The 21,883-nt window shown below is 47.5% G+C and overlaps 1 protein-coding gene across 2 annotated transcripts in view; it reads left to right on the top strand.

Moving 5' to 3' along the window:
- Positions 1-1,403: 1,403 nt before the first annotated feature.
- The window catches only part of IFNAR1 (interferon alpha and beta receptor subunit 1), a 74,431-nt gene continuing 53,951 nt past the window's right edge, over positions 1,404-21,883 (top strand). For both annotated transcript variants that reach the window (XM_088461684.1, XM_088461683.1), the window contains exon 1: positions 1,404-1,581. In XM_088461684.1, coding sequence (XP_088317810.1) covers positions 1,509-1,581 — 73 coding nt within the window. In that variant the 5' untranslated portion in view covers positions 1,404-1,508. The remainder of the gene's footprint in view (positions 1,582-21,883) is intronic.

Below are 21,883 nucleotides of genomic sequence, written 5' to 3'. Positions count from 1 at the left end.
AATATATTTTACAATATATGCTCCATGACCGTGTGCGATAGACAATACCCGACCTACAGTAAGCTCCAAAACCATGACTTCCTATTTTCCTATAAGATACTCTACATTATTGGCTAGTATAGGCCCACCTGCATCTTTAATTATTTATCTATTGCTCTCGATTACCCACGTGCCACGTATATATATTATTTATTGACATATATATATATAATATATACAGTTATTTTATTGACACATTTATATATATATTATATATATATATATATATATATATATATATATATATATATATATATATAGCACCAGCCTGTTCCATCATGTTCTACCAGCGCCATGGGCTTAGATCATCAGACAGTAAATTAAATGAATTAATTAAAGTTATGTGAAGGTGGAGAACTTAGTGTATTCTCCTGGAGGGCTCATGTTACCCTAACACGGCCCTATTAATATGTATCACTCATGCAATCAGTTGCAGGTTATAATGGAGTCAAAAGAGCATTAGAGGAGCCTGTGATTCTGACCCCATCACCCCTTGGGATAGGCAAGATAACGCTCTCATAGTAATATCAATAAGAAATGTTGTTCATGCAACAATGCTGTTTTATTTATTGGTGGGAAGCGGGGAGAGGAATGAGGGAGGTAGATGGGCAGTCGGCAGGAGCGGCGATAAGAACTCTGGATGGAGGGGGGCAAAGTGGGGGGCTACATGTGGAGAGAATGGAGGCTGTACAGCTAAAGGTATGTACGGGTGTATAATATACACACACATTCACAAATCAAAAAATTATGTTTAATCCACAAACACTTCAAGTAATGTGTGCCAATGGTTCGACCGGCTATGGATCTTCTTCAGTACTGGAGTGGTGTACACACCTAGAGGGGAGAGGCTGACACGCTGGGGCTTGGGGGGAAGAGGGTGACACGCTGGGGCTGGGGGAGAGAATGAGGCTGACACGCTGGGGCTGGGGTGGGAGACTGAGGCTGACACACGGGCTGGACGGACAGGATTTAATGACTGAGGGGGCAGTGAGGGGTGGTGAATAAACAACTGCTTAGGACTAAACAATGTTTTGTAATCAATGTTAAAAACATCGGTACTTCCAATATTTTCTTTTGATGTCCCAGTGCTGCTATCCCATCCTATATCCTCCTTGTATATCAAATCAATTAATTCCTAGGTCTTTTGTCTTTCCGTCTCCAATGTAGAAGCCATTTTGCTGTAGCCTTCTGTACATTCTGCTGCAAATTTGCCTCTGATAAAATGGATGTCGCTGAAGACCTAATACATAGAAATTGAGGACATTTTCACAGTCCATCTTGTAAAGCGTTGATACGGAGGAGCAGACAGCTGTGGGTGGAGTAATTGGTGACGTCAGGGTACTTCTACGGAAGGGTATCTATCCACTACAGTGGGGGAGTCCCTCCCTGGCTCAGGTCTGATCGCCTTTAGGGTCCCAGCTTCCAGACTGTGTATGATGATTCTGGGAGAGCTGGGGTAAGGGACTGACATGTCGTGGTCCTCTGATCTGGTATTCCAGCTCCTATCAGTCCTGCCGCTGCTGGGTGGCATGAGGACATCAGGTCAGTCTGCACAGCAGTATGCATGCGTGTATGATCCCAGTATTGTGCCAGTCTGTGCCATGCTTCCCAGCACTGCTATGCACCCTCATTAGGCCCCTCTTTTCATCCCTTATTCTTATTCTATGGTCCCTTCAGTGCCTCCTTTCCCACCACCTCTTGCATTACCCTTTGGGTGTAGTAATGTACTTTGCAATGCCATCCTAGTGCCCGCTACCACACAGTGCCCTTTCATGCAGCTACTGCTCGTATAATTTGGCCCATGTGCTGCTTGATGCAACGACGCTGGCCCTTCACTGCAGCCCTTTTTTTATGCATTCTTCGGGGTTGGCTACCAAGCTCTCCTGCGTTGTTCGCCACAGACCAATTATTGCCAACAATCTGCCCGTAAGTATAATGCACATGTTAACACTGTGTATGTCTGTGTGTATATATATAATATATATACACAGCAATTATGGCATTATGGCCGGGACTCCAAAGGGCTAAAGATATAATGTGCGCCTGGTGCCTTCCTAGATTACCTATCCCTGTGTTGGTAAGGAAAAAATATATGCAGCAATGGGCGGCACTCCCAGCAACTTCACGAGCGTTTGTGTGTTTTGTGAAGTCGCCCGGAGTGCCGTCCATTGCTATGTGTGTATATGTTATATAATTTCCAAAAATCCAGCACTCGCTAATACAGTGACACAACTTCACCTCGGTGCCTGCTTGTTAAAAACATCATTAGGAAAGTGCACTGTATGACGGACATGTGGTAACATTGAAAAGTTGACCACAGAGACGCCTTTTGCATTATTTTTATGTGAATCCTCTGAGGGTCGCTGCCCACTGCAAAGTGCACTTTTCATGCCCCCACAACATTGTTGGTTTTGTGAACTTTGAATTTGTCTCCCTTATACTAGACTACTACTAAATGCACTGATTTAGTTAAGATTGTGTTACTTCCTCTGATGCCTCCTCCCCAAAACCTCACTGAAGTAGGTGCCTTCTACTGACAGCCCATCTCCCATGTGCCCCCTCTGTGCTTCATCACAAAGGGGGCACATGCTGTCATCATGTGCACCCCTTTTCTCTTGCTTTGTAAGGCACCCCATTCTGCTACATACCCCTAACCTTCTGTATTAGGGAGAACATGAGGTAAATTAATGTAATTCCTTCATTTACATTTTATGTTGTATCAGCATCTTAACTCTTCTTAGATGGATGGTGAGACATTGCGCCATGGTCTTGGTAAAACGCGTTGGTGCAGTGGAAAAATATGTAACTTCCTGCTCTGTGCTGTCGTGTGCCCGTACACCCGTGCAGATTTTTCTGCCAATTTGCTGATGCCAGGGATGCGTGATCTGAAACTGCTCCTGATTCTGTTCATGCCAAAAATATTTTTTTTTTGTTTTGTAGGGTGATGTATTGTAATGAACTAAGAGGTGTGTAGGTACCATAAACTTGGTAGTATTTGTGAATTAGTGGTAGGATACGGTAAGCAGACCAGGCTCGCTAGTTTTTCTATGGGTCGCTAATAAGAACTTGGACGTAAAGAGCTGTAAATAACACTGAATTAATAAGGCAGACCTGATCTTTCCTTAGCGTAATAAACTAGCAGTATTTTAGGAAATATGAGAATGGTGTAGGCCTAGTTCAAATATAATAGTACACAATACTTTGAGGAGGTTGTTGCGGTTGCAATTTTTCACATTTGTAGTTGTCCACACATTCCCAAATATTGCGAAAACCACCTGCTCAGATGGGCATCGAAACTAGGTGTTACGTACGTCTTACCTCCTCATTGTATATTTTAGTTGTTCTGACTTGGATGAAAGGGGGGAATTCAGTTGTTTTCACTGGCCGCAGCAGTATTGCGTGCCCGACAGCGGCTATTCAATTGTTCCTGCCCTTGGGCGCGATAGCATGATTTCTGCTTGCTGCCTCCTAAGGCGCTGAGCAGAAACTGGCGATAAGCCCTGGTTTTGGGTGACGAAACTGCTGCTTGGGCGCTCTAACCAGGACTTTAGACAGGAATAGCCGTTTTATGCGGCTAAACATGGTCTATTTTTGGGTGACGTGTGAAAAGTCACGGGTACCCAAAACAATTGAATATTACCCCCCATCTCTCATTACTTTAGACGGGTGAACGGGCAGGAAAAAACAATTGAATTCTTCCCAGTGAGTCCCTCCATTACTTTATTTATTTACTTTACGTTGCGTTTGGTCACCTTAAGCTGGCCACAGACATAGCGATCTGCACACGATGAGCCGATGTGTACGATTTCCCTTGAAACTCTCCCCGTCAGCTCTGCACACGATCTGCACACAATTTGGTGTCCAGTCTTAAACAATCTCTCCTGATTCCAGACTTTCACAGTGCATCGTGTCCTAGATTGTCAGATCTGCCCTACTGCACGGCAGATCTGAAGATGCGATGTGCGACCTGCGAGGAGGCGCATCGCATCGTGATCGTGAGTGGGGACTCACGATTTACTCTCAAATTGGCCATATTTTACACGATCTGTCGTTCCAATGTGTCGGAATCGGCTAGATCAGGTAAAATATCACTATTTGTGTGGCCAGCATAAGAATTTACATGCTACTTTTTGTTAACTCTTAACTAAAGAAGAGAAACATTTTATGCAAGCAATTTCCAGAAGGGGAAGCAATCGGGAAGCCGACTGCCTAAATACCGGCAGCCGGCTTCCCGACTGTCTTATCCCGGCATGGGTGAAATGCCGGGCATCTAGATGTAGACGCCCGCATTTCCCCGACGCCGGGAGCCGGCGCCCGGCATCACGATCGTAGTGATGCCGGGCGCCGCGAGCGGACAGCCGCGGGGGGGAGGGTTAGGTTTAGGGCTCCCGGGGGGGACTTAGGGTTAGTCACCCCCCCAGGAGGGTTAGGGTTAGGCTAGGGGGAGGGAGGGTTAGGGTTAGGCACCCCCGGGGGGGACTTAGGGTTAGGCACCCCCCCGGGGGTGCAGCGGGGAAGGGGGTGGTTAGGGTTAGGCACTTAGAGGGGGGATTAGGGTTAGGCACTTGAGGGGGAAGTTAGGGTTAGGCACCCCAAAGGAGGGCTAGGGTTAGGGGGTTTAGGTTAGGTTAGTCTATACTTGCCTATCCACGATCGGGATTTCCAGCGCTGTCGGGCTTTCGCTGACGGGAATCAAACCCATTCCTCCAGAAGTATACCTCAATTCGATTTTTTTTTTTTTTTTTTTTTTTTTATCCTCCCATAGGAGTTGACGACTTCTATTAAACATCTCTATTTATTATTTTATGTTCAGAATAGTTTTGAATGCTTCATAGTTATTCCCCACTTCGCAACTTTTCTGTTGTTTTTCATATTTGTTGTTACTTGTGCCCTAATAAATTTGATCTATATGTCATTAAACGTACATTGATTGCCACCTGGTTTCAACAGGAACCACAGAACTGGCCTTTCTCTTGTAACGCCTGTTACCAGGGGATTATTGACCACATTTTCTGAGCGATCGCACAGGGTTGACTTCCTGGAAGCTATTAGCAGGCTGCAATGTATTCATGTGATTTTTAGAAAATGTTAATAAGTTTACATTAGCAGTAGTGACTCCACATTGTGCTCGGGTTAGTCAGTGACGCGGTAGTACGAGTGGTTTCATAGCTTGAAAAAAAACAATAAAAAAAATAATTCAGACTTATTTTGAATAATGTGTTTGTGTTCCTTTCTGTCCCAAGCTGTATGCATTACATGCTGAGCATGCAAGTACAGCATATATTTACAGCATCCATTACAATAACCATTAATAACCACTTAAGAAGCTTATGATCAGGCATGTGAAAGAGATAATTGCATATTTAATACTAACGTAGAGTAGTCTGACAACCTGTCGACTGGAGACTGTCCTATTGATCTTTTATAGTAGCTGGTACTGAGATATATAGACAGACAGCAAAGGCTCGGGCAGATTTGTATGGGCTGGCTCAAGTGGAAATTGTCAGTCTGACAAAAACTTGTGTGAAAGCTACAAAAGTATCCTTTTAACTTTTCTTAAGCTGCACACACACATAGCGATATTTTACCCGTCTGGCCGATTCCGACAAATTGGAACGACAGATTGTGTAAAATATGGCCAAATCATGAGGAAATCGTGAGTCCCCACTCACGATCACGATGCGATGCGCATCCCTGGAGTAGTTAGGAGGCACGATAGATTATGTTTCACATTGGCAGCATTTTCAGACCAAATCGTGTGCAGGACTGCCAGGGAGCTCCCGGGGAGAGTTCAGGGGGAAATCGTACACATCATGTGATTGAGATCACATCGGTATGTGTGTGGGCACCTTAAGCAAGTGTCAAAGTTTATGACTCATGCAAGTTCATATTACTTCCAGAGTTAATCCTTTTTAAGGTGACTAAATATATTAGTCAGCCCTCTGTGTTTGCATGCAAAGGCGTAACTACAACTTTGTGGGCAGAGCCGGCCCTAGCCAATTTGGTACCCCTACCCCATTATATATATATATATATATATATATATATACACATAGTAATGCCCCTGTAGTAGTGCTCCCATAGTGATGCCCCTATAATGGTGCCCTTATACCCCCATAGTATTGGCCAGCGGCAGGCAGGGGGAACTGCCGATCGGAGCTGTGCTCTGATCGCTGCAGTGCCGGGGGGGCAGCGGCAGGCGGGGAAGCTACGCCTTGGGGCAACAGCAGAGCCGTCGGATGCCCCTGGGCATTCTAGTCACCCCTAGGCATTTGCTTATAATGCCTTTGCCTAGGGCCGGCTCTGTTTGTGGGCCACCTCCCCCCTTGACCCTATCCCTCCCCATCTCATCTGCTACATCTCTCCTGCCTGTTCCCATCTTGCCCACCTCCTCAATCTCTCCCTCTCTTCTGGAACTGTCCCTTCTGCTTTCAAACTTGCCCTTATCTCCCCCATTCTTAAAAACCTACCTTTTGATCCTAACCCCATACCATTTCTAACTGCCTTATCGGCTTTCTTTCCTCCAATTCCTTCCTCGACCCATTTCAGTCTGGCTTCCATTCTCTCCACTCCAATGAAACTGCCCTCAGGAAATTCAGCAATGACCTCCTTGCTGCCAAATCCAAAAACCACTACTCTCTGCTCCTTCTCCTCGATCTCTCCCCCCCCCGCCCCCCGCCCCCCCACTTCTACTAACGGTAGGTGTTCCCCAAGGTTCTGTTCTTGGACCCCTCCATTCTCCCTCTATACGTCCTCTCTAGGTGAAGTCATCAACTCTTTTGGCTTCCAATAATATCCTTATGCTGATGATACTCAGATATACCTTTTATCCCCTCTTTTAAACTTAACATATCTAAAGCCGCCCATACACTGTGCGATATGCACCTTACGACGCGACGGGGGTTCCTACGTCCGACATATCGGGCATTCCCCCACACACTGTGCGATTGGGTGACCGACCGCCCAATATGCCGGCACCCAAATACTCCCCCCACGCATAGCGCTGCATGGGATCGCACATCGCATCCCCAGATCAACTGAACTTGCAGTAAGATCTGGAGGTGCGGTGTATGACCCCACGGGTGCGCGCATTGGCCGATATCATGCCCACACACTGTATGATACAGCAGCCAAATTGTAAAAATCCGTCGGGTTTGGCTTCTTTATCGCACCGTGTATGGGCACCTTGAGACTGAGCCGATCATCTTCCCACCCACCAGAATAACCTAAATTCCCACAATTTCTTCATCAATTGACGGCACAACTATCTCTTCTAGCCCCAAAGTGCGCTGTCTTAGAGTTATCCTGGACTTCTCCCTCTCCTTCAAACCACAAATTCAGCACTTTTCACAGTCCTGTCGTTTCCATCTCAAAAATATTTCCAAGATCAGACCCTTTCTCACCCTGGAGGCAACTAAGACCCTCATCCACTCACTGGCCATCTCCATATGGGACTACTGCAACCTCCTCCTATCTGGCCTCCCTGACTCCCACCTCTCGCCACTCCAATCTGTCCTCAATGCTGCTGCCTGGTTCATCTTCCTCTCCAAACATTCTACATCTGCCTCCCCTCTCCTACAAGCCCTCTACTGGCTCCTCTTCCCCTTCAGAACCAAGTTCAAGGTTCTTGCACAAAACCCTCCCCCCCCAATCCTCTCCCATTTACATCTCTGACCTCATCTCCCTTCACACTCCCATCCGCCCTCTTCGTTTAACAAATACACTCCGGCTCTTATGCAAACTGATTACTTACTCCCACTCCCGCCTCCAAGATTTTGACCGTTCTGCTCCCTACCTCTGGAACTCTCTCCCCATCAGACTCTCTACAAATCTTCAATGGGCTCTCAAGACCCACTACTTCATCAAAACCTTCCAGCTCTCATCCTAACTTGCTGCTACATCCTCCTTTCTCCCTGTCTACCCCATCTGTGTCACACCTGTTTGTCTGCCCCTCCCCATTAGATTGTAAGCTCTCACGAGCATGGCCCTCTACTCTCTTGTGCTTCTCCTTACTTATAACTGTTATCTACGCCTCACTCCCCACTTGGGCACCTAATACTTGGTTGCTTATGCCCTGTTGCTTATTTGGGTGTTCTGATCGCTAATGCAGCAATGTATATAAACCTTGTCCTAGTCCTTCATTGTACTGTAAGTCACTGGTTTCTTGTTCACTTATTTATGTACTTTGTAAGGCGCTGCGGAACATTTGTGACGCCATATAAACAAAGGATAAAAATACTACTAATAATAATATTAATAAAAGGGCCAGTTTGCCTTGCGACCAGCGGCCCTGTCTCTCCATGTCTGGCGGGCCGGCATCAAATGAACACCGCTGCCACCTAAGCCCCCCCGGCGACCCTAACTTTACATGCCCACCTCACGTGCATGTATGGGGGCAGGGGGAATGGCGGGCCACAGAGGCAGATCGGCATCATAGCGGCCGCACCCCTTGCACTCGCGGTAGTTACGCCACTGTTTGCATGCATGTTGGCAAACATTGGGGTCCTTCTCAGGATCAATGGAATAGGCGGGGACATTGTAAATAAATAAAGGCTGCATGTGTACTTCAGGGTCCAGTCTTCAACCCGGGCAACACTGGATATCCCAGCTAGTTTCTGATAAAGGAGGTAGAAATAAAAACTAGCTGCATATTTTATTGATTTAAGTAGTGTTGATTTTTTATTTATTTAGTTTTTTTTTATATTAAAATGAAGGATTTGAATTCTTGGGATAGGCTGTCACAGAAATATGGCTGAGGGCGGTGAGAAAACGTCTAAATTATTTTTGCAGATTTTATTAATACACTTTCTCCATAAAATTAAGCTAGATCAACAATGATTCCAAATTGGAAATAACGTGCAAGAATACTGTGTGACTGCATACAATTAGCATCTAGTTTTCTTTATCTACAAATATGTTTGTTGCACAACCAGTGCTGTCCCCTTTCATGTGAATTGCTGTGATTTGTTGCGTCGGGTCAAGATACATACAGGCTGCAACTACCCATCCATTTCACAACAAGCTGACGGGTGTAGATTTATCTGGTCCCATGTTGTTTGTGAAATTTCTCACACACAAACTTCCCTTATGACTAATGGGTTCTTGTAACGGCGACTTCTGCCATCACTAGACTGGGGGACATTATTCAGTTCTGTTTGCCATTGGCCTCCATCTTGCCCCACCCATACACAGACATACACACAAGCTCCTTGCAAGGGATTATATGAGTGATAGTACTACATAGCATCTGTTATGGTGAACTAAACAATATATTATTGTATGCAGTTATACAGAGGTGTGCTATCACAGTGACAAACCAAATCTCTGGTTATCGCACTGCAGTAGACAAGCTATGGACTAATGCAGAGCAGTTTGCAAAAAGGTGCCTACTATACAGAGATGGCCGTACATACATGTGTCCTGCTCTGAATTGGTAGCATATATGCCTGGGTTACTCCTGGAGTGCATAGTTGTAAATGCTCCTGATTACTCCTGAAATGCACAGTAGTATAGGCACCTGGGTTACTCCTGGAGGGCGGAGTAGTATAGGCACCTGGGTTACTCCTGGAGGGCGCAGTGATATAAGCACCTGGGTTACTCCTGGAGGGCACAGTAGTATAGGCACCTGGGTTACTCCTGGAGGGTGGAGTAGTATAGGCACCTGGGTTACTCCTGGAGGGAGGAGTAGTATAGGCACCTGGGTTACTCCTGGAGGGTGGAGTAGTATAGGCACCTGGGTTACTCCTGGAGGGTGGAGTAGTATAGGCACCTGGGTTACTCCTGGAGGGTGGAGTAGTATAGGCACCTGGGTTACTCCTGGAGGGCACAGTAGTATAGGCACCTGGGTTACTCCTGGAGGGCGCAGTAATATAGGCACCTGGGTTACTCCTGGAGGGCACAGTAGTATAGGCACCTGGGTTACTCCTGGAGGGCGCAGTAATATAGGCACCTGGGTTACTCCTGGAGGGCACAGTAGTATAGGCACCTGGGTTACTCCTGGAGGGCGCAGTAATATAGGCACCTGGGCTACTCCTAGAGGGCACAGTGGTATAGGCACCTGGGTTACTCCTGGTGGGCACAGTGGTATAGGCACCTGGGTTACTCTTGGTGGGCACAGTGGTATAGGCACCTGGGTTACACCTGGTGGGCACAGTGATAAAAGCACCTGGGTTACTCCTGGAGGGCACAGTAGTATAGGCACCTGGGTTACTCCTGGAGGGTGGAGTAGTATAGGCACCTGGGTTACTCCTGGAGGGTGGAGTAGTATAGGCACCTGGGTTACTCCTGGAGGGTGGAGTAGTATAGGCACCTGGGTTACTCCTGGAGGGCACAGTAGTATAGGCACCTGGGTTACTCCTGGAGGGCACAGTAGTATAGGCACCTGGGTTACTCCTGGAGGGCGCAGTAATATAGGCACCTGGGCTACTCCTAGAGGGCACAGTGGTATAGGCACCTGGGTTACTCCTGGTGGGCACAGTGGTATAGGCACCTGGGTTACCCCTGGTGGGCACAGTGATATAGAGATCTCCGTTTCATGCATTTGCAAATATATGGTAAGCTACCGGGCTTCGGCAAGGCATTTCTATTTGCTTAAGTGGGAGGGATTCAGATGCATTTGGCCAATAAAAAGCTGCCACAAATTGTCATTTTTATCGGTTCCCGTCTTGCACCAGGTGCCAAGCACCCGCAAGTGATACACTTCTTGTGGTCAGCATGGGACAAATTTTGCTCTTACTGTACCCCTGAAATTATGTGCGGACGGGGAAAAATAATACACCTCCGCACGACTTTTTCTTTATCGTTGTATAGCTATACATTCACCTATTAGTCTGGGGAGGCCCGGCAATGTAAGGCCCTCTCAGCAGCTCCTGAGAGATTTTCTAAGGAACCTTGGGGCAGTGGTGGTGTGCATGCAGGAGAAGTGTTATAGTGGATCATAGCGACCTCTGGCTGTAAACGCTCCCGGGCTGTTTCTGGCTCCTGACCGGAATCTGGAATGTGAGGCGCTGTGGAACCTTTGTGGCACCATATGAATAAAGGAGAATAATAATAATCCACCACTGCTCTGGTACTAGACCCTGGTGATAGAACAAAGGAGGTAAATTTGGGCGGGAGATCTAAGGATCAGATTGCATAGCTCAGACCATACTTGCTTCTCTCCCGGAACGGCTAGCAGACTCCTGAAAATTGAGCGGAAGTCCCGGCTGCCCTAATACCCCCAGGCCCTCCCTACACACCTCGGAGCAGGGGTGGCTGAAGATGCAATTCGTGCTGAATCGTGTCATCCTGGCCCCGCCCCCTGCCTCATAATGCCGGTATTCTAGTTTGGGCGGGACCACGTTGCCGCGATTTTGCAGTCACACCCCCACTCCACCCCCAATACTGCATAATGTACCTCCCTATTCCAAGCCACGCCCCCCTTCTACGCCGACTTGGCTGCTCCCTCGTGGATGAGGAGGCAGCCAGAATTTCGACAAGTATGGCTCAGACTCTGGTGCTGGTGTGAAAGGGAGCTGTCCATCTATATACTATAGATAATGGGCCTTATTCAGATGTAGACGCAATGCCGATATTTACGCAGTTCAGCGATTTATCCGCCAACTGTGCATGCGTTGCGGTCACATTGTGCATGCGCCAAGATACTGGACCTTAGCGGTGCTTATCGCAGTGATGATTTCTTTGCTCACTGATTGACATTCGGGGAACGTTTGGGGGCTGTTACGGGGAGTGGCAGCAAAAACGTAGACGTGTCGTGACCGTTTTCAGAGCGTGTGTCTGCCTACATCTGCGATTTCCGGGGGATGAGGCCAGTATCTCCATCGGCTGACGGAGCTTTCCTGGCCTCTTCCTCGCATCTGCGGCGGCCGTCTACGTGACTCCATAGGTCACCTTAGCCGGCCGATGTTCCACAGATTATATGGACAACGCAGCTTGGATAAGTAATGTTACAGGAGGCGTGATGCTTGCAAGCAGCTTTGCAATTCCGTCTGAAGCTGAATCAGGCCCTCAGTTTGGGTTGAATGAGGGGTCTATACATCTACCTAACCACAGGCTTGTATAAATGGAGGGCTACTATCCCATGTACAATGGGTCTTGGTTTGGAGCTTTGTGTGTGTCCTAGGAACAGCATAGGTGAGGCATAAGCTGGACAATGTCCCAACTGGGGACGGACAACACGTTGTTTATACAGTTGACACCGGGCCTGATTCAGCGTGGATCGCTATTTTGCTAGAACGCACGCAGCGCAGTTGCTAATATCAGCGGTGATATGTAAATGTTTGCAATCGCATTGCGATCACAGCTTACTATAAAGAACCATGAGATTTCTGATTACCATCATTTTGGTTTGGAGAAGTGGAATAGACCCTACATTTATGATCTTTTGATGTTTAACGAAATAAACTTTTATATGTGTACCCTCCCACTTATTCATGTGAGTAGGGTACGTTGCAGACTTTATTTATATGTGTGTAATCTGGTACGAAGCCTTTAAGGACCGACCTATTGTCCTCCTCTTTTTTTTCTGTTTTCATGTAACGCCATACCATCGAGGAATATCATCGGAGACATCAACAGTAAAACATCGATGTTATACTCTTAGAACGATAATATTTATGGACGGTTTTGTATTCATATAGCGCCTATTTCTGAGGACTTCAATATTCTTTCTAGAAGTGTATAAATGTAGTGTTGGGTGGACACTGGAAGTCCTTGCTGAAATTGGCAGCTGTAATTTGCGCTTTGCTGTGGATCTATTTATTTATTTACTGTAAGGACGCCCACTTCCCCTTACTCACATCCACATACTTGGGCAACATAGCGAAATAATCAGTAACATCGGACCCATACACACAGATAAGGCAGGTCAGGCCTCACTCAGGAATTGCTAACTTCAGCGCACGCTTTGAGGCCTCAGGCTGCATATGGAATTGCAATGGATAATTTATGCACGCCCCTGCAACTCCGTCTCAGCGCACTGGCACGCCTGCGTTCGCCCGACCACCTCACCACCACCCACAAACGGCACTTTCTGTCAATCACTGTTCTAGGGGTCTGCGTAGCCTCTGCAAACACATTTTCCCGTCGCAATTGCTAGTTCGCGCACTGCGATGCATGCGCAATGCGAATTAAATGACTGCTGCATGCGTCTTTGCAACTGCGATCCTTGCAGAATCAGGCCCACAGTCAGTGAGACGCTGGCTTAGCCAGACAGCGCCAGTAATAATAATCTGTGATGATTAGTTAGAGAGAGCCAGCACATATAGTACGCTCATCCTGCCACAAGCCACTAACACTCATACCGAGGGCACACATAGCAGGGCTACATAATCATTTAGTGAGAATCCGCACAAGATTTGTGTTTGATGTTATGAGGTGCTCGGAGTACTGTAGGGGTGGACGTGTGTTACATTTTATTGCTGTAGCTAAGAAATCATTCTCGTTCCTTATGGCCGTATATTTTTTTTTTCTCTTTGATTTATTAAGTGCAAGTATGCAAATTGCACGCCTTCAGTGACAGTACGGAGAAAGCGCGTTCCGTTATCAGTATCAGACATTACAACCACACTGACTCATATAGTGCAAGGACTGGCTTGTTTTTGTAGAGTTCTTAGGGGTCAATTCAGTTTGCTGCGAGCGGGGGGAAAGTGCTGCTGGAACGGCATGGAAATGTCGGCAACAAACACCCCGTCTCGTCCCCGTCTCCCTCCCAACTTGCAGATTTTTGTAATCTGCTCTATGGGAATGCGAACAAAGATCAGCTAGTTCGGGGCTACTGTAAGTGCGGCATATGGCAGCGTTTGCACCGACAGCCGACTCATGGATAATTGAGTCGACCCCTTACTGTCACAATGAATCAATTTCACATTTTTTTTTTTTTCCTATTCTTCTAATTTTTCTGGGGCTGATTTCAACTTTGCAGGCTAATCTTGCGTTTTTTTTTTTAAAACAAATTTTGTAAAGCGACGATTACGGTCTCCACTTCCCTACTGTTCTTCTCCAGCTCGCAGTGCAGTCCCCCGCCCCCCCTGAATCCGGCTCTGTGGCTACAGGCAGGGAGGCATAAAATGCTGTACTGCCGCTCTCATTGTGTGTAATTTGGTGACCTGTGCGCGGACCTGTGCACATACTCCATGTAGATTCCCCCTGGCCCAGTCCACCCTCAAAGGCCCCTAGAATCGTGGAGCCCTATGCAGTTGCCCAGTGAGCCTATACTTTAAGATGGCCCTGCTTAGTCTCCGTAGCAGAGCGCACACATTTATGGACAATTACGAGTTCTACGTATCTCAGTCGCTGCTCCATTTGTGGCTGCACGGGTGTAACTAGGCAGCAATGGGGTGTTCTCATGCAAGCTAAGGTCAGCGTGGGGGGTCTAGTGGAAGTTGCAAGCTACGCTGACCGAGTACACAAAGATCAGACTGAGGGCCTGATTCAGACCCGCTCGCGAGTGCTGAGCGCTCTCAATCGGGTCGATGTTGGGCAAGTGCGCATGCGCACAACGGAGGCTGCTCCGTCGTGCGCATGCGCGAGACCCGGTTTGCGACGGGGAAGCCATCGCTCCGGGTCTCGCACCAAAGGGGGCGTGCTGTTGATGGTGATTGACAGCACGCCCCCTTTGGTGGGCGTGCCGGGGGCGTGGCTGCCCAGACGGAGGCGTTCCCATGGGAACGCCTACCGTCTAGGTCTGGCCCCACTGACATCACTAGTGATGTCAGTGGGAGTGTTTTTGGCTCTGATAGAGCCAAAAGCACTCCGGGCTTGCGGCCAACGAGACCCTACCGCAAGGGTCTTGTCGCAAGCCCGATGGTCGCGATGGTCTTGACCATTGCGACCGTCTTTTTGGCCACTCGCATAAGCTATGCGAGCGGCCAGTAGGCCACTCCAATTTTAGTTAGGATGGCCCTGATTCAGAGCCTCTCTGAATCAGGCCCTGAGTTCATATGAATCTGCTGCACCAAGGATTGGGCCGGTACAAGCACGCGCTGATCATGCTGATGACGGCTGTTTGAACAAGTGTATGCATACGAGCGGCTATCCGCATTACGTTTCGTGCACACTGTGCGAGTGTAATGGTGACCGAAGTGAGTGGGTACACACTTTTACGATTGCAGGCTGATCGGGTAAAACTGTCCCGATCAGCCGTGCAGTCTGTCCCCAGTGTGACACCCTGTCAGCCGCGTACGCACTGCGCAGACATAGTACAGTGTGTACGGGCTTCTATGGGCTCGGGCGGCCGAACTGATAAATATTAAACCGTACATGGGATGTGACCTCCTAATCCCTTCCGTTGCAGGGGCGTTAAAAGCCGTTTATCGGCTAATGCTCCTGCATCGGGACAGCGTACACACCTATACAATCCAACGGCCGTTCTCTCGATATTGGATGAACGACCCGATGATTGTATAGCTGTGTACCCACCTTAACTCTGAACTGGTGCCTCTTTGTGTAAGGGAACAGTGTGTCACAGATATCTGTATACTAATATGCAAATCACCGTGATCGCTAACTATCGGAATGATGAATTTTTTTTTCCCCTGCCCGCTTTCTATTAGACCACTGCTTCCCACTACTTCTGCACGCTTACTGCTTCTCAGCAATGGAAAAACAGACCATATAATACAGCTATAGTAGGCACATTGCTATCGTAGTTGTATTTCCAGTGTCTCTTCCTATGTGCTGGCCCTGATGAGCCCAGTGATAGAGCTCGCTGTGCGCTCTCTAGTGTCCATAATGCTTTTGGCTATTAGAAGAACTAATCCCACGTATGCTAAGCTAAACACAGCTCTCTTATAGAATCGCTCCACTCTGTACAAGGGGCATACAGTAGACTAAAGGAGACTACTATAGGGAATACAAAGAAGATACAGTAGTAGTGCTAGACAATTAGATTATGAATCAAAATAAATATGTATATGGCAATGAATATCATATAAAATGTTAGTTTTATTCCTAATAAAATATCATTCAATGATCACGACAATAAGGGCAGACTTTTCTCGCCCACAAAAAATTGTATAAAAAAATGAAATAGGTAAATGAGCATATTGCCTCGCCCATCATTGTGATCATTGAATTATATTTTATTAGGAATACAACTAACATTTTATATGATATTCATTGCCATATACATATTTATTTTGATTCATAATCTAATTGTCTTGCGCTACTACTGTATCTTCTTTGTATTCCCTATAGTAGTCTCCTTTAGTCTACTGTATGCCCCTTGTACAGAGTGGAGCGATTCTATAAGAGAGCTGTGTTTAGCTTGGCATATGTGGGATTACTTCCTCTAATAGCCAGAAGTAGATTCTGGTGTCCGATGTACAGTAGACCCCCTGGTCGCCTGTGAAGATGGCAGCTTTACCCTTCATGTCACATATCTGTAGCTTGGTTGCACTGGGACTGTTTCTAATTCCTAGGGGCTAAATATAGGTATTATATTATATAGTAATAATAATCTTCTCCGAGAACCAGAATGAATCATCTGCACTCTGATTCGCTGTCACTATAACTGCAAAACTAAATGAGACATGATCAAAGTGTAACACTGGGGGGTAAGAGGTGGGCTACAGAGGAGGGGGTAAGAGGTGGGCTACAGAGGAGGGGGTAAGAGGTGTGCTACAGAGGAGGGGGTAAGAGGTGTGCTACAGGGGAGGGGGTAAGAGGAGTGCTACAGGGGAGGGAGGTGGGGTAAGAGGTGTGCTACATAGGAGGGGGTAAGAGGTGGGCTACAGGGGAGGAGGTAAGAGGTGGGCTACAGGGGAGGAGGTAAGAGGTGGGCTACAGGGGAGGGAGGTGGGGTAAGAGGAGTGCTACAGGGGATGGGGGTAAGAGGTGTGCTACAGGGGAGCTGGGGTAAGAAGAGTGCTACAGGGTAGAGAGGTGGGGTAAGAGGTGGGCTACAGGGGAGCTGGGGTAAGAGGTGGGCTACAGGGGAGCTGGGGTAAGAGGTGGGCTACAGGGGAGCTGGGGTAAGAGGTGGGCTACAGGGGAGCTGGGGTAAGAGGTGGGCTACAGGGGATATGGGGTAAGAGGTGGGCTACAGGGTAGGGGATAATAGGTGGGCTACAGGGGAGCTGGGGTAAGAGGTGGGCTACAGGGGAGGGGGGTAAGAGGTGGGCTACAGGGGAGGGGGGTAAGAGGTGGGCTACAGGGGAGGAGGTAAGAGGTCTGCTACAGGGGAGGGGAGTAAGAGGTGTGCTACAGAGGAGGGGGGTAAGAGGTGTGGTGCAGGAGAGAGGGGGTACGGAAGACACAGACGCTCTCCTCAGCACTCTCAGAAGGGGGGGGAGGTGCCCCCGTTTTCAGGAACACTGGCACGCACCGCTCATTCCCTGTCCCGAAAACGCTGCAGCATGTCAATTATGCCAATTATGCTGCAGCTTAGAGACCCTGTGACCGTAGCTGCACATATTATTATTATTATTATTATTATTATTATCATCATTATTATTATCCTTATATGGCGCCACAAGTGTTCCGCAGCGCCTTACATAGTACATAGACTAATAAGTGAACTGGAACCGAGTAACTTACAGTACATTACAGTGCAGGACAAGGACACAACTTATATACATTGCTGCAATAGTGATTAAAGCACTCACAATAAGCTGCCGGGAGTTGGCAGTGACGTGTTAAGTGCCCTTATGGGGAGTAAGGAGTAGAAGAAAATGTAAAGAGAAGCACATGAGGGAAGAGGTCCCTGCTCGTGAGATCTTACATTCTAACGGGGAGGGGCAGACAGACAGGACAGGAGTGACACAGAAGGGGAGGGGCAGACAGACAGGACAGGCGTGACACAGAAGGGGAGGGGCAGACAGGACAGGCGTGACACAGAAGGGGAGGGGCAGACAGACAGGACAGGCGTGACACAGAAGGGGAGGGGCAGACAGGACAGGCGTGACACAGAAGGGGAGGGGCAGACAGACAGGCGTGACACAGAAGGGGAGGGGCAGACAGGACAGGCGTGACACAGAAGGGGAGGGGCAGACAGGACAGGCATCACACAGAAGGGGAGGGGCAGACAGGACAGGCATCACACAGAAGGGGAGGGGCAGACAGGACAGGCGTGACACAGAAGGGGAAGATAGTGAGGAAAGAGCATGAGGTGGGTTAGGATGAGTGCTGGAAGGCCCTGATTAAGTAGTGGGTCTTGAGAGCCCGTTTGAAGATTTGTAGAGAGGTGGAGAGTCTGATAGGGATATGCAGATCTCCGACGTTCTGAGTTGTACGCATACCATCGGGTTTGCCCAAAACTCTGAATTAGGCCCCATGTGTTATAACCTGGTAGTCCTTCTGTATTTAGCGTCTTTGTGGTCGTTCTCTGTGCTGCGCTATGTACTTAGCCTCATCGCTTGCAGACTCCCTCACACAGCCGCATTGCTTCACCAACACAGCGCCTTCAGCCATGCTTATTCCACACGTTTTCATAACGCAGACGGTGACACAATGACATCACAGGGCCGGGTAACAGGACCCCTGTCACTTTTTTTATTTGATTCTGCTCCAGGCGGGATAGATCCGTTACATATAAAAAGAAAAAATACATTGTGCCCCTTGTGAATGGAATTCCCCCTATTCCTAGTTTCACTTTCACTCTTAAAGACTTTCCTTGTGATTATTTGTTCATCATCATTACTGTTTCCTAAAATAGCCCTAAATACAATCCTCCTGCTTCTCCCAGTTCTTATTGCGTTAGAGATTTTCCATTGAGGAATTTTGGTGTCATTTTTCAATAACAACCACACGGAAAAATCTGCACAGCGGCAGCACTAGGAAGTATGTAAGCCCTTTACAATGTTCTGAATTTATGCATTAGTGTGAATTTAAATCTATTGAGTCCTAAAAGTAAAGGGAACCCAATATTTCAAACATCGCACAAAAGAATATAGTTTTTCATTTATTGGTCAAAATCATCCAACATTTAGGGGGTCATTCAGACCCACTCGCGAGCGGCAGTACGCTCGCAAGTGGGTCGATGTTCCCCACTGCGCATGCGCACGACGGAGGGAGCTCCGTCGTGCGCATGCGCAAGACCCGGCGAACGAAGGACTTTCCTTCGCTCGGAGTGTCTCATCAAAGGGGGCGTGCTGTCGATGGTGACTGACAGCACGCCCCCTTTGGTGGGCGTGCCGGGGGCGTGCCTGCCAGACGGAGGCGTTCCCATGGGAACGCCTACCGTCTGAAGCCGGCCCCACTGACATCACTAGTGATGTCAGTGGGAGTGATTTTGGCTCTGATAGAGCCAAAATCACTCCTGGCCTTGCGGTTGAGAAACCCAACCGCAGGCTTTCACTCACAAGTCCGATGGTCGCGATGGTCAAGACCATCGCGACCCTCTTGTTGGACGCTCGTGTATGCTGTGGGTGGTGACCCACAGCTATACGAGCGTCCAGGAGGACGCTCCATTTTAATAGAGGTGGGCCCTGATTCAGAGCGAGCGCTCTGGTCAGAGCGTCCGGCTCTGAAACAGGGCCTTAATTTTGTATTTATTTATTGGGTTCTCATGTCTCTAGTCAGCTCCAGGGGGCCGGGGCGATGGCTCGCTGCAACCATCTTGAATTTGTGCTCCATTTACAAAAATATGGCCACGAATAAGCCAATCACGGCTCGCAGTGCCATTTTTTTTAAATGGCCCACGCCGACATTGTACATGTAGGGCAGCAGTGGAAATCCACCATCGCTGAACGCACGGACGCTACAGAGCTCTGCAGTAATGGCTAAAGGTGGACTGGCACCTCCACGAGCCAGGCCATACCCAGGGACCTGGTGTTAATTAGCGGGTGCTGGTGCGCTGGAGATCAGTCGCCAACTCAGATGTCCGCAGCATACAACCCTCCATATTGGTCAGATTATCGGCGGTATTGTCTTCTGATTTTTAAGCATATATAAAAATCATTCGACCCGACCAGGATCAGCTGTATGCAACGTTCGGGTGAAGGTACACACTTGCCCAATGTCTGACCCAACAAGTTTGTACCCAGCTTAGCATACTAAAAATAATGTGGGTCTTGTGAGTGGAATTTCTCATCTGCAAGTTTCATGTTCCTCTTAAAGATTTACAGTTCTCCAGGACATCTGTAAAATAAAATCCATTTAGTGCACACATGGGATATTCTGTTAGACTGCAAACACATCAGATGTCAGATATCATTATCTGACCATCGGCAACGCGCATCGTTCATCATTCATCGTTCAGACATGTCAGATTTTTCTTCAGATCTGAACGATGGAATGATTTTTTAAATCGTTATCGTTCAGATCTATTTATTTATTTATTAACAGTTTCTTATATAGCGCAGCAAATTCCGTTGCGCTTTACAATTTGAATCAAGATTAACATTATACTGGGTTGTAAAAGACATACATACATACATGACATACATAAGGGTAAGAGGGCCCTGCTCGCAAGCTTACAATCTATAGATCTGAAGAAAAATCTGACCGTGTGCATGCACCATTATGATTTGTCCCTTGTGTACTATACATTTATTTTATTTTCTGTCACCCACAAGGAAAGGTAATTCTACCAGTGATACCTGCCGACAGTTGCTGAGCAGGTCAAGTCGGCAGCTTTCTGCAGCTGTTTGGTGCACGATCCATTGATTTCTTCATTGAGATCGTTCTTTCTTGGTGTACAGTTCTGTGAGAGGCAATAGGGATTAATGCAGTCATCCGTGAGCTTTGGTATAGATGACCTTTAAATGTCAAGAAAACTACCAGAACACAGAGCCAACACAGTGATAGGGGTGACCGCCGGCGGCTGCTGTTCTCACGCACTACTGTTGGTCTGTGCTCTCACATGGACCCTGCGCCCTAGGCATGTGTGGACACTGATTACGTTCTGCCCTGTTCGGCTCCTTATTGGCCGCCTGAATGCATAGTTATTACATAATGAGGCCAGCACAACACATGATGCTGCTGCCGTAGGGGGCGCTCTTCCCTCACCTGCTTTCTCCAACACGTCGATTCCAGACTCGCAACTCCCCAGCCAATCAGCAGCGGGGTTTGCGCCTCAAAAGCAACACCTCTTATTTCTCTGTTGTCCACAAGAGCTGCCGGCAGCCACTGATTGGCTGGCGGACGGAGAGGCGGAGTAACAGTGCATTATCATTTGCATCTATAGGGGCTCAGCTTGCATAACCCCCTGGAAACGGTCTATTTTGCTTCAGAGTCCATGGACAAATATATCATCGCACTTACAAATTGGCAAAATGTGACAATAAAAAATTCCCCCAAAACAAAAAAAGGGCGTGGCTTAGCCGGTTATGTTTCACACACATCTTTTATTACCCGATTCCGTCGTGATAACATATGATCTAGCGCTTTTTCTAGCGAAGCTTTTTCCATATGTATGTTCTGGGTTCAAAGTGGCGAAATGTTCGCCACGGGCATACTAGTCTTTAATAACTTCCTCCCACAATATAGGTTTAAATGTCACCTTAACTAAGAAAAATAATGTTTCAAATGAAATGTCGTTAGCAAACCAAGCTCATGTTTCCCCTCAAGTAGGATACACACTGTAGCGGAAAAGCTCATTTCACATCAGCATGGGCATCACTGCACAGGATATTGTGTTGGAAAAAACATGCAATTTGTATGTAGCATCCTTTTGTGTGTGGAAAGTTGACAAGCCTTTTGAAGCTGGGCAAGAGAGGTTATAGGAAGGTCTGTCTTCCTGAGGCAGCCATAAACTTATCGCAGTGTAGATGGCATAAAAGAAAAATATGTCTGTGGAAATTATAGGACAGCTGGCCAGACCCTTGATAAAACAGTCATTAAGAGCCCTGTGTTCGGTTTGGGAACCGTGAGCAAAAAATAGTTTTTTACACAGGGAGACTCTCGG

This window comes from Taudactylus pleione, unplaced genomic scaffold (assembly GCF_031769625.1).
Source record: "Taudactylus pleione unplaced genomic scaffold, aTauple2 ptg001086l, whole genome shotgun sequence".
In the NCBI taxonomy this organism is placed as follows: domain Eukaryota; kingdom Metazoa; phylum Chordata; class Amphibia; order Anura; family Myobatrachidae; genus Taudactylus; species Taudactylus pleione.
Note: the sequence above shows the minus strand (reverse complement) of the source record. Positions and strands in the feature narration are given on the sequence as shown.